The sequence below is a fragment of the Anser cygnoides genome, chromosome 20 (assembly GCF_040182565.1).
Source record: "Anser cygnoides isolate HZ-2024a breed goose chromosome 20, Taihu_goose_T2T_genome, whole genome shotgun sequence".
Taxonomy (NCBI): Eukaryota; Metazoa; Chordata; class Aves; order Anseriformes; family Anatidae; genus Anser; species Anser cygnoides.
Genome location: NC_089892.1, coordinates 1,914,361 through 1,926,481, shown reverse-complemented (window position 1 = coordinate 1,926,481; position 12,121 = coordinate 1,914,361). Strand labels below are relative to the sequence as shown.

At 47.4% G+C, this 12,121-nt stretch overlaps 2 protein-coding genes across 31 annotated transcripts in view; one reads left to right on the top strand and one right to left on the bottom strand.

Moving 5' to 3' along the window:
- Window positions 1-6,173, bottom strand: part of STRBP (spermatid perinuclear RNA binding protein) — a 70,884-nt gene extending 64,711 nt beyond the window's left edge. For 20 of the 29 annotated variants that reach the window (XR_010826032.1, XR_010826030.1, XR_010826026.1 and 17 more), the window contains exon 1: window positions 5,894-5,997. The gene's annotated coding sequence lies outside the window, so the exon portion shown is untranslated. Of the gene's footprint in view, window positions 1-5,893; window positions 6,005-6,037 lie in introns of those variants that run through there. The other 9 variants (XM_066980600.1, XM_066980601.1, XM_048052181.2 and 6 more) reach the window with 6 other exon arrangements.
- The window catches only part of CRB2 (crumbs cell polarity complex component 2), a 67,579-nt gene continuing 61,238 nt past the window's right edge, over window positions 5,781-12,121 (top strand). The window contains exons 1-2 of one of the 2 annotated variants that reach the window (XM_048052089.2): window positions 5,781-6,022; window positions 6,572-6,761. In XM_048052089.2, the coding sequence (XP_047908046.2) occupies window positions 6,746-6,761 (16 nt within the window). In that variant the 5' untranslated portion in view covers window positions 5,781-6,022; window positions 6,572-6,745. Of the gene's footprint in view, window positions 6,023-6,186; window positions 6,340-6,571; window positions 6,762-12,121 lie in introns of those variants that run through there. The other variant, XM_048052087.2, reaches the window with a different exon arrangement.

Sequence of the window (12,121 nt, the reverse complement as noted above, 5' to 3'; positions counted from 1 at the left end):
AATCCTGCTCCCAGGCCTCAAGTCTGTGACTGCTTTGCCAAGGCTCATTTGTAGAAACAGGCAGCCCTTGTTCCCAAACCAGCTCTGCACAGCACCCGTGTCTGCGCTTCACGCTCACCTGGAGCCCATTTTTGCTTTTCCAGGAAGACAGACACTGCCAGCTGAGAGCTATGATTAGGGGAAGACTCTGGTTAAGGTTATAATCATCTGAATTAATGCAATAGCTTGGGAGAAACATTTCCCCATGTAACACCATACCTGTGGCTCAGAGAATACTAAAAACACCTCCGGGCCCAACACTTAAAACTATGCTAACGCTCCGCTTTGCTGTATTACAAGTCAAACAAGAAACGCCTTTAGTGAAAGTGTCTCCCCTCCCAGGAATCTGAGGAAGGAGAGAAGTAAAGGCCTCCCAAACCAACTTGTGCTTCTCTGCTTCTATTACGGGACACGAACGCCTGAGAGGCAGTGGCAGCTCCTCACCACTGAGTTCATTTAAGTCAAACGTCACGGTCAGCTTCAGTCACTGCTTCGTTTCTCGAAGCACTAACTACATCGGGAAATTCAAGGTCTAAAACCTTAATGGATTTTGTTTTCTAAGATTTCACCAGGTTCTGTGACATCTCTTGACCACCACTAGTGAGAGTGGTGTTCCCAATCAGCTATTCAAGCATTTAATTTTTCAATAAAGTCAATTTAAAGTAAATGCACAATAAGAATGTGAAGCAGCAAAATTTAATTTACTATGATAGCCAGACATGCCCCAATTTTATTTTATTTTTAAGCATACAATTAAGAGTAATTCAATTCCCCTATGCAGATATTAAATGGAAGAGAAGCATTGCTGTAAAAAGAGCTTAGTACTATTGGTACACAAACCTTACGACAGATAAATTAGAGCCTAGTAAAACAGCATATAATTTACATTTTGTTATGTCAATCACAAGTAGCATCTTGAGGCTCTTAAGCAGTATGCCAAGCCACAACATAAGAGCACTGCTTTAATTCAACCCGTGCAGCAGGATCACTTAAGTTTCCCCAAACCGAGAGATCTGCTAAACTGAGGTAGCAACTGGGTTCCCTAAGATTATTCCTCTTGTAGACACCTGTAGTTTGCCAGCACGTTAAGAAAACATTTTACTACGAAAGAGAAAAATTTTGCTTAGCTATGGAAAAATTCAATTAAGTAAAACAATGAGGGCATGGGTTTTAATAATCCATGGTCTTTACTACTTGAGAAACCAATCAGCAGATGTGCAGATGGCCCAGTAACAGAGCAGCCTTGCTCGGCTGCATGGAAAATCCACGCGTAGGATTAGGCTCAATTCTTGCTTTTAGCTGGCAGAGCAGGAGGGAGGGAGCAGCCCAGTACCATGCTTTACATACCTTTCAGTAGCAGCAGAACAAACCACATACTCTGAATTTTTTGTAACATTTCTCCTATACCCAGCACCTTGTCTACATTCCTATACTGCACAGGAAATTAACAGAAAGGTCAGTATATGCATTGCAACGAAGAAATATGAATACAAGGCAACAGACCAACATGGAGCGGGGTCCAAATCCTCCTTCATTCCGTGATGTTTAAAGTTAAAGGACCAGAAACGTAAGGTAATGTAGCTACAAAATAAAGTCCAAAAATACAAAGTGCAAGAAGTCTAACTCACTCATATCACTTGTAACAACTCTTGTGCATGCTTTTTCTTAAAGGGACATCAATTTAAAGGTTTTTGAAAAGGCTAAATAGAAACACTGTCTGGGAGTTGACACAGTGCATGCGCCACTATCTGTGTTTTCTGTCATCATTGCACAGCGAAAGACTCGCACATAAGAAGGAAAAACTATACAACTGCCAAGAAATGCAAAAGGACAACTGAAAAAATATTGTCTCTTGTCTTGTAGTTTGTATTAATCATTGCTTTTAATAAAAATAGAAGCAAATATTTTCAGGTAGGGCAGCACAGGCTTCTCTATCCTTAAATATCAAGTGCTAAGTTTCTATTTGCCAAGCGCACGCTGCAAGTACAACATACGCAGTAAAACTATGATTCCTATAGAAATGTTTGAGATTTGCATTTTTCTGCCATTTAAATCTGTAACTGTAATTTTCACGTTGCTTTAAGCAGGATTTTTCCCTTTAATTTCATGGCTGCTGCATATACAGCAGTAAAATCACCTTCACTTGCCAATATTACTCAGTTTACAGCAAATCCAGGACACTGCCTCAGCCAAGTGCTCCTCATGCATATGTTGTCAGAACAGAAAAGCCTCCTCTCCCTGACCTCGATACAAAATAAGTTACAGAAATCAAAATGCTGTGCTCAAGTCCTCTGTTGGCATGGCTACATTTATCTTAAACCCTAACCCACCAACAGCTGCCAGCTGGCCTGTACGGCACAGACGGGACCCCGGCCTGCGCACCTTCCGAGCGTCTCCCACGACGGCTGGCACCTCTCGGGGATGCTTCCCCTCCGTGGCTCCAGGTACTCGTCCTCATCCAGCCCAAGCTATCGAAATCCTCAAACTGCCTGCGCTTTCTTGCAGCTCCGTATTTATACTCACCCCTAGAAGCGGCCAGCGTGCTTACGCACATCACCACAGCCAAGGACAAGACCCTGAAAACTTTTCTTTATGTTCTAACAGGTCCGTCAGCGAGCACGCTCACGGTGGCGTTTTACACACACGCAAGCTTGTTAACCAGCCAGGGCATTTCCCTCTCCCTTCTTTCCAGCCATGGACGTGCTCTTCAAAGAGCTCTATTTACATGCCAAGTTACAAAGTTCAGCTGCTTCCAAAGCAACGTGGAAAAAGTGCAGCTTCTATGATTCTGCAGTGAGGCTTTTTCACAAGACGAAGCAGTCTGGACTAGTTCCCCCCTCCCCTTTTTCCTTTTCTTCCCCCCCCCCTCCCCCAGCAGGACTCACTTTTTAGATGAGACAGTTCAAAAAAAATGCCTGCCCAGCCACAGACCTTTGAGGAACAGAGTGGCTTCAAAAGAAAAGAGCTCTGCAACCTTAAGCATCACTGCTACCGAATGAACACCCATGGGACTCTGCTCACAAGCTGGAAACCAGTTCCCGAGCTCCGCATATGCACCCGAGTTTCAGTTCTCCGCTGATGTTTACGGAAGGCATGCCTTTTGCCCTCACACTGCTCCTCTCTTCCCAGCGGCTTTCTATACGATTGCTTAGCTAGCTCAAGACTGTTGTAGGGATCTGCACACGTGCGGCCCATCTTGTGTTACACCTTTCCATTTGCCTACCATTTCTTCTCACTTGCAATTGGTTTTACACCAGCAGCCACCAGAAGCAACTGGAATTCCATCTTCTAGGACAAGCCACAGGGCTGGATTCAGCAGCCTTCGTACCAGTCACCAGCTGGGGCTCACCCAAACACACGGGTATTTCTAGGTAGAAGCTTCCTCCGGTTCCAAGAAATTCAGTCCTAGATTCCTACCTTCCATTTAGCCCGTGAACCCTTGGGAGCAAGACCTGGTGCTTCCTCAGCATCCTCTTTGGGAGGAGATGACAATACTGTCGATAGTTCAATAACAGCGATCGGTGTGGGCGAACAGCCCTTTTATAAAACAGGACTAAGAAACTTTGCCAGAACAAGATTCTACGAGGAATGTGAAAACAGCACTAGACTTGTGCTATCAACGACAAGATAATGAGAAACAGAAAACAGAAAATATTAAAACCTGACCGTTAGCGATCCGTACCCACTCTTTTCCCTGTTCCTCCCTTCATTCTACGCCAACGTGAAGCTGAGGAAAATGATTGGAAAGTTCCAGAGAGACAAAATGACACACGCCAAGAACTTCCAGAGTCCAACTTCCTAAAAATGACCAGGAATGTAGTACAAGTCACAGCCAGCCCGTTTGCTGACATGGCCTTCTATTTTTTCTTCTTCTCCAGGCTGGCGGGAAATAACCTCAAGCCATCTTTTACACACTTTTGATGGTCCATCTAAGAGGCGAACTATTCACATTCTTGGAGAACACGTCTGCTTTCTGAGAGGCTGCAAGCAACCAGCACGCATGTCAAGGAAAACACCAATACAACCTCTACAGACACAGACAGGCCTTACCCCTTCCCTCCCCAAAACCTTCCCTCTCATAATTTCAAGGCCTCCCCCTGCTCCCCCAGCACAGGCAGCACTTTTCCATCTTCTCTCCCTTCCTGCAAACACTAGGCCCTCTGTGCCTCCTCAGTTGCTTCCTTTGGGTCTCCAAAAAAAGAGGTTATCACATCTTCAAAACCAAAATACAGTAAGACCAAAGTTTTCAGAGTCCTTCCTGCCCTGTTCTTTCTAAGAACGGAAAATTATTCTGCACGAGTGAAGGAAATGAGGTTAGCTTTCTGCCTTTACCCGGTTTCAGACGCTCGCTAGGACACACAGCTGTGTAAGCACAGCTATTTTGATTTACGTTACAGTCGTGCAAGCACTTTTTAGAACTGGAGATCTGAAACACCTTACGTCACGTTACGACCACCTGACAACGGTGTCCACTTCAGTCTCTCCTCGCTTTAACCACGCTCAGAAATTTTAAGTCTTCTGTAAGAAGTATCCTCAGCCTCATAAGGAAAATGAAAGGTCTGTAGGACACCACCATGCAAATTCAGACCCATCCCAACTCCACCATTTTACCAGCTCTTCCAATGCTCTGTTCTGTGCATGGGCCCTTTGGAGCGGGGGCTCTTTGGAGCAGGACGTTTTCCCCATCCCTTCTGGGATCGCACAGCACCGTTTTCAGGGCCGTGGGATCAACAAGGAGCCCTTTGGCCAGACAGCGGGCACTTCTGTTCCCATACAGAACTCGCGTTTGGCTCCCCTCGGCACCCTTCCAGCAGCTCCCCGGCCGCCCCTCGGAACTTCTCCCCTCCACACCAAGCAGCGGCTCCACAACCCGCAACACCCAGTGCAGGGCGAAGCCAGGAAAGGGGAAAAAAAAAGAGCAACCAAACCCAAACCCCCAAAGCGGGGCAGAGCGGGGCAGGGCGCGGGCGGCACCTCCCGCACCCCGGGGGGCTGCGGCGCTGGGGGGGGGCCCCGGCCCCGGGGACACACCGGGGGGGGGGGGGGGGGGGGCGAGGCCGGGCTCCCTCAGCCGAGCGGAACGGGGCCGCCCCCCCCGCACCTCTCCGTACCTGGCCGCCCCCCCCGGCCCCCCCCCCGCCCTCCCGGTGCCCGTTGGCCCCACGCCGCCCTCAGGCCGGCCGCCCCCAGCCCCCCCCCCCCGGGCTAACGGCCCCTCAGGGCGCGCGGCCGCCCCCCCCTTCCCTCACATCACCCCCCCTCCCCTCGCCTCACCTCGCCCCACCTCCCCCCCGCCCCACCGGTCCTAACGGCCCCAACGGCCCCCCCGTCCCTAACGGCCCCGCCGCCCCCGTCCTGCCCTTGCCTCCTGCCCGCAGTGCCCGGTGCAGTGGGCGGAGCGGTGCCCGGCGCCCGCCTCCCCTCAGGGTAGCGGGGAGCCCCCCCCCCCGCCCCGCCACCGGCCCCCCGTCCCCCCCCCCTCCCGCTCCCCCCCCCCCCTCACCCCGCCGGCCCCGGCCCCGCCGCAGCCCCCGGCCCGGCCCGGCCCCGTCCGGCTCCTCCGGCTCCGCAGCGGCGAGCGGGGCTCGGGCACGTGACAGCGCCCCGCGCCCCCATAGGCTGCGGCTGCCGGGCAACGTGAGCCCGCCCCCTGCCTGCACCTGAGAGGGAGCCTTACGCCGCCGGCGTAGAGGGATGCCGGGCCGCCGCGCAGAGTGCGTAGCGGAGCCCCGCCGGGCCGCCTCCTTCTCCCCTCCCTTCCCGCGGCGGCCCGGCGCAGCCTCACGGGGCTGACGTAAAGGTGCTCGGCCTGGCCCTGCCGGCTCGCTACCTGCGGCCGCTGCCCCTCACGTACCCCGCGTCAGCCCCAGCCGCCGCCCGCGGGGAGCGCTCCCGGCGCCTCAGGGAGCTCCCGCGGCCGCGCGAGGCGGGAGCGGCCGAGCCCGCACCTCGGCACGCCACTTGCGTAAAGCCCCTCAAAGAGGTCAGTGTTCCTTACGGATTCTCCGTAACGCCGCCGAGGCGGGCGCTGCACCTGAGAGGCTTCCCGTTGCGCAAATGGCGTAGCCGACGGCGTAGGTGCTGGCGTGCCGGGCGCAGGGTACGCAAGCGGCGCGGCGGGGCCTGGCGGAGGCGGCCGCAGGTGTGCGCGGCGAGCCCCGGCCCCGGCCCCTCAGAGCGGGGGGCGCCGCAGCCCCGCCTCAGGGCGCCTCTGTGGGGGCTGGCCCCGGGGCCGTGCCCGTCCTGTCCCCGCCCGGCCGCTCGGCTCTGACAGGGCCCGGCCCGGGGGTGAGGTGTGAGGTGAGGCCCCGGCGCTTCCCTTCGTGGTTGTAAGCCGTGGTGCACGGCACGACAGGAGGGAGCGGTGGGCTAAGCTGGGCTGAGAAGCAGGGTCACCATGGGGGTTGTTCGCCGCACGGATCCCTCAGTGGGCGTCAGAGGCCGTTAAAATCAAGACTTCTGTGGGTGAGCCTAGGCAGGTTGGGCACCACAAGCAATGCAGCGTTCAGTAATCTACATCTTTCTCCTCTAGAAATCAAGACAAAGGCACGCGTTCCTGGTTCGAGTTAGATTTCAGCTGCCCTATGATAATTCTTCCAACCCGAGGCATCTGACAGTTCTAGAGCTCCATCTGCCACGGGCACTAATACGAAGTCAAGGAGAGAGTTCAAGTAATGTGCTTCAGACGCTTCAGAGCAGCGCTAGCATGCCGAAACCTTTAGGTATGAGGAGGGAAGGTTGGGTCTGGGATTTTTGCTTGTTTGTTGGTATGTGTTTCAAAGAACCTCAGTGCTTCTGCTTCAACATTCAAATTGCCAAAATCATTACACTTGAGTGCCTCAAATGAGGATATTTGACCTATAATTTGTGCAAAAATATTATTTTTTCCCCTCAAGACTTGGCACTCCAGGATCAATGTAAGAGACGAATGTTTCCAGAACTGTTTGCACGAGTGCTTCAAAATTTCTGTAAGGTTTTCTAGTTTAAGTGCCTTTCAGGCTCAGCTTTGAACATATTAGTTCACGGCGATCGTACTATGTAATATAATTTCTCACACTTTTCAAAACCAATTTTGCATAGGCTGGAAGGATGAAAGGCAATTGACTGGGGAGTGCCACGCCAAACTAATCAACGTGCAACATGCTGTGCTAAAGCAGCCTGTGAGGGAACTTTGGTAAAAGGCGGTAGTTTTAGGAATTCTGCAGTGCTGAAGATAAGCAGTAACGTTCATTCCAAAGAGCAGTTTGCAGTGGAAGTAGAAAACACACGTGCATGAATAACTTTACATGTAGTGGGAGGCCTAGCTTGTTCCAACTGAACTGCTGATAGTTTGTAGGCTTCTATGCAAGGCTGTGGTGTCAAGGGGATGCCAGAATATTATCTGGTATTCTTGAATTTTCCCAGCATCCCCTAAACAACTGAGGGAATCACAAAGGCTGTAGAGACACAGAGACAAAAAATTAGGTGAAGCACTTTGCCAGAGGTAACACGCCCAAGTCACGTAGTCTGGGTTAGTATTCCAAGCTTTGTGCTCACTACAGAAGACTGTCCTCTAACTGGGAACATGGTTGTGAGCAGAAGCAAATCCAAAGGGTGACACTATCTTTGAAAATACAAAGTATATGTCATTAGTATGTAACATGGTTTTTTTTTCTGGAAAGACTGATGATGGTTTTTTTTTCTGGAAAGACACTGATGATTTAGATGATTCCTGCAAGCCTGAACTTTCTAGGAAAAGTGAGTATGGAAAGGAAACTCACAATCTGTTTCTGAGTACTGCACAGCGATTTCTTCTTTCACCTCAATGGTCAGGCTAGCTGAGGATGGTCTGACTTGAAGTGCTGTGTAGATTTTGTACTGTGACAAGTATATAATGGAATATAACCAGTTATACGGAACAACATACAGATCTGAGGTGTTAATGCAGAGCACACTGAGTAAGTGACTGAACTTTTCTATTTATGTCCCTGAGACATTTAATATAGAATTAGCTTGTAAAAATATCCATGCCAAGACTGATTTTACAGCTTGCAGATCTCATATGTGGTTATGTTGCATTCTGTATATCTGATAAAGACATATTATTACCAGTATTAAATAAAAAATAGAGGAAAGGAGGGGGTTGGTATATATGACCAACCGTGCTCATGGGGACCAAAACCAACCAAACAAAAGACAGAAAAAGAGAGGAACTCATTGCAAGACGGTGTTGATAGTTACTGGTTTTAAGCTTGGAATGAACCAGGCACTGAGATCATGTGAGGCAGCCCCATGGGACGGTGTATTTGGATGATCTAGCATCAGCTACAAATGCTACATTGAGGACTAAATGGCTATTAGCTATAGTAAAGAGAAAAATCCTACATGAGCAAGGATGAAATGTAACCTATCAATTTTCAAGTGTCTGGTATTGTTTACAGACAAATGGGCATGTTCACATAGTGCCTGAGGGAAGAGGCATTCTCTTGTTATAACACAGAAAAGAAATCTCTCTTTGAGACTTGCCATTGTCCAGTGACCCAGTTCTTTTCAGGTTTCAAATTCTGCCTTTAGATGTATGTACCAAAGTTAATGGGATTTGTGCAAAAGTATCTGAGGACAGACTTTGAATTGGAAAAAAAAAAACTATTTGAGGCATATATTTTAGAAATCTTCATAAAAAAAACTATATATGTGAAATTAGTTTCTTAAGGTTCTAAGAACTAAAAAATAACAAAAAAAAAAGAATTTGAAAATGAGCTTGTATGACTTTACATTTTTTTTAATCTATAAAACCAAATAATTTAATGTGCTTAATTTTAATTTCAGTGGGAGTAATGACATTTAATGTGACCGTTTGCATGCTTTGAAGTTTGGCAGTGTTTGAATTCTTTCCACACGGGAGACTTGGATTTAGAAGGGTGATAAGTTAAGATGATGATTTGCAAATGCGAAGTATTTTGAAGAAAATCTTGAAGTTTGACAAAGCAACTCATCCTTAATGATAAGAATGAAGTCAGAAACAATTCCATATAATGTAAAACAATTATTAGAGTCTAGAGCAATTGTTACATCTTACGTATTTGGTTGTAAGGAGAAAAGTAACAAAGGGAAGTAGAATGCCAAAGGATACAGGAAACAAAGTGGAAAGTCATGATGTCATCTGGCTTCTACAGGAAACAAAAAAAAAGAGCAGAAGGTGAAGGTTAAAGGGTTATAATTTAAGCAGCATAAAGTAGATGGAGGGTGGATTGAAGCTGTAGTCTTGAAAGGTAAACATATAAAAAAAAGTCCCTATCTTTGTAGGGCAACTGTGCAGATATTAAAACCAATATTTGTGCAAATCTGCGCTAAAATCGAAAGCTCAATACCTGTGTAGTCAATTTGTGGGAGTGGTCTGGAGTGCAGGAAGGGAAAAATCAACATCTCAGAAGAAGGGAGAGCATCAAACAGATGACTTTTGGGGGTAGAGGGTACTTAAAAATCTCAAATCTGTGCTGCAAAACAAATGACGGTACGTGTGAATCTGGCAGTTCTTTGTGTACCTAAGTCATTACTAAGAGTTTGACAGGTTACTCGCTAGTATCTTGTGCAATCCTGAACGATAGTTGTTTGACTTTGGACTGGAAGCAAAGGAGATAAAATTATACTGGAGGAAAATTAGACACTGAGGGGAGAAATCATACAGTGAAATGTGCCACAGTGCTCTTCAGGTCCCAGAGCAGGCTCTGTGGGGTAACATTTCAGAGATCTTTTTAGCGATAGGGATGAGGATCAGCCTGAAAAGCAAGCAGAACTGGAACCAAATAAGTGGGAAACACTTTCAGGTTATGACTAATGCAATTATTAGAGACTACTGCATGCACTGAGGTGGATTTAGCTTCAAATAAGAACAGAAGCTATGCCATGTGTGATTGATTCCAGGTTGGGTTACAATTTAGAAGTGCAATTAGTGAGTCATTTGCTATTTTGTATCAGTTATTAAAAACTACAAAGGTCTAGGTTAAAACAAAAAAGTGCGTATTCCAGTCTGTGCTACTCTACCTGTTAATCTTCCAACTCCACGTTTTTGTTTGATGTCTTAGCTATGCAGAGCGTTGTGCTGCAGTGTTCCTCCTATTAGCAAGTGAATTTCTGTACGCTGTACCAGCACTCGGCATGTCAGTCCCTTTGGTCTGGCCCCATCACTGCATTCCTTACTCCTTTGTTTGGCTCGAACCAGCCCAGGTGAAGTTGTCTGTAGTGAACCTGCACATCAGCAGCTTCCTGAACTGTTTGGAACCAAAGGTGCTTTAATCTTGTCTTTATAGATGCTGTTTAGGATGCAGCACGGTGTAGCTAGTCTTGGGCATCCCGACATCTAGCTGGTTCGGTGGGCTGTGCTGCCTTCAGTCCCCCTGTGTCCTCACCACCCCTCGGCAGCTGCTGAACCTGTAATTCCAACTTTTCCACTGGTGCTCATGACAAAACGCAGAGCAGTGAACAGCTGGCTTTAAAACTGAGTGTGCATATGCAGACGCGTTTTCTGCCGAGGTTATTTTGTTGTGGCAGGTATTCCAGGAGTGTTTCCTGAGAAATTAAAACTATGTAGTTAACTTAATACTTTTCTTGAAATACCTGTAGTGCCCCCCAAGAGGGGAAAGAGAACTCTTTGGAAGGACTGTTGCAATATTGCTTATCACTTGCGTATGTGGTCACATGTGAACATAGGTCAAAAAAAAATAAGTAATTTTAATTCTTGTCTCAAAGTGTTTCTGCAAGTTGGTAGAACTTATCAAATTCTGGCCGATAGTATGATGTCAGCCCCTACTGAGAGGCAAGGAGAAGCAGCAGTAGTTCCTGGTGTTTGACATCACTCATACGACAACTGTGGACCTTGAGGGGAAAACAGAGGGCAGGCCGTGGGAGGAGTGGCCAAGCTCACAAGTGTCCTCCAAGCGGTGTCTCCTTCTGCCACTTCCAGAGCCACAGCGCCACACCACACGGGAGCGTTGATCTGAGCTGCAGAGCATGCCTTATGTAGTAGGAAGTGCTGGAAACAAACAGTATTGCCATCCTTAAATGAGCATTTAATTGAAATTTCTGATAAAGGTGAGGCCCTAAGTGATCATCTGAAGTCTCCTGATCCTTAATATCTCTGCGTTGGGAAAGGGGGTGTTAATACATGATCTGACTTCTAACATTTGTCTTTTATCGTGAAAGGAAGTGCTTTCACCTGTCGTGTGTGCAGATGAATATTTTCAAGTACATGTGGAGGAAAATTTGTGTCTTTCTAGATAAATGGTTATACAGTTGTCAGGGTAATGACCTTCAGGGAAGAATGCGATTGGACAAGAGGAAGGAAGACAGGAGTTCAGTGCAGGTCCCTAGTTTGATATATTGCATTATTTTTGTTTTTGTTTTCCTTTATCTTTGAAGTTTAGGACAGAAAACCTGCCATCATCCCAAAGTAGCAATGACTTGGGTGGCCTTTTTATCACTAAGTCAGAGTAACCGGGCAGGACTGTGCCTCCCCTGTAAAGAGACCCTGTCACACAAGAGGTTTTCCAGGTCAAGATTAAAAGCAAAATATCTATCATCACATGAGCCTTTCTACTGCGCCCATATTTTTCTAAATGCTTGTGGCTTATCTTTAATGTTTGTATTGCTATCAAAAATAAACCCAGCTTCCATCTCCGCGGGTGTTGTATGTAACGTCAACAGTGAATAGGCTTTTTCATTCGTAAATGCTAATTTTCTTTCCGTTTTCAATCTGTTTCTGGTACAAAAGGTTTTTGTTTTCAGTGCCGCTTTTTTTTTCTCCTTTGTTTTGTGACTGCATGTTTTCTTCTCCCCATATCTGTTTTTGTCTATAGCAGTCTGTATTTTTTGATGAAAGCAATAGCTGAGTGTCCATCAATGACCCTGAAGCCTAGAGCTGGAGTCAGAGTTGTGTGAGTGCAGCTGGCAATACAGTCATAATAAAAAACAAAGCAGAGGAAAAAAGCTTTTACCAAGATTCATTTTCATCAACAGAAAGTGGAGAATTCTTAGGAATAAGAGTAGTCAGACAAAAATAAAAAGCTTTGAACCACGCTCAGAAGTCTGCTCTAAAAGTCTTGCT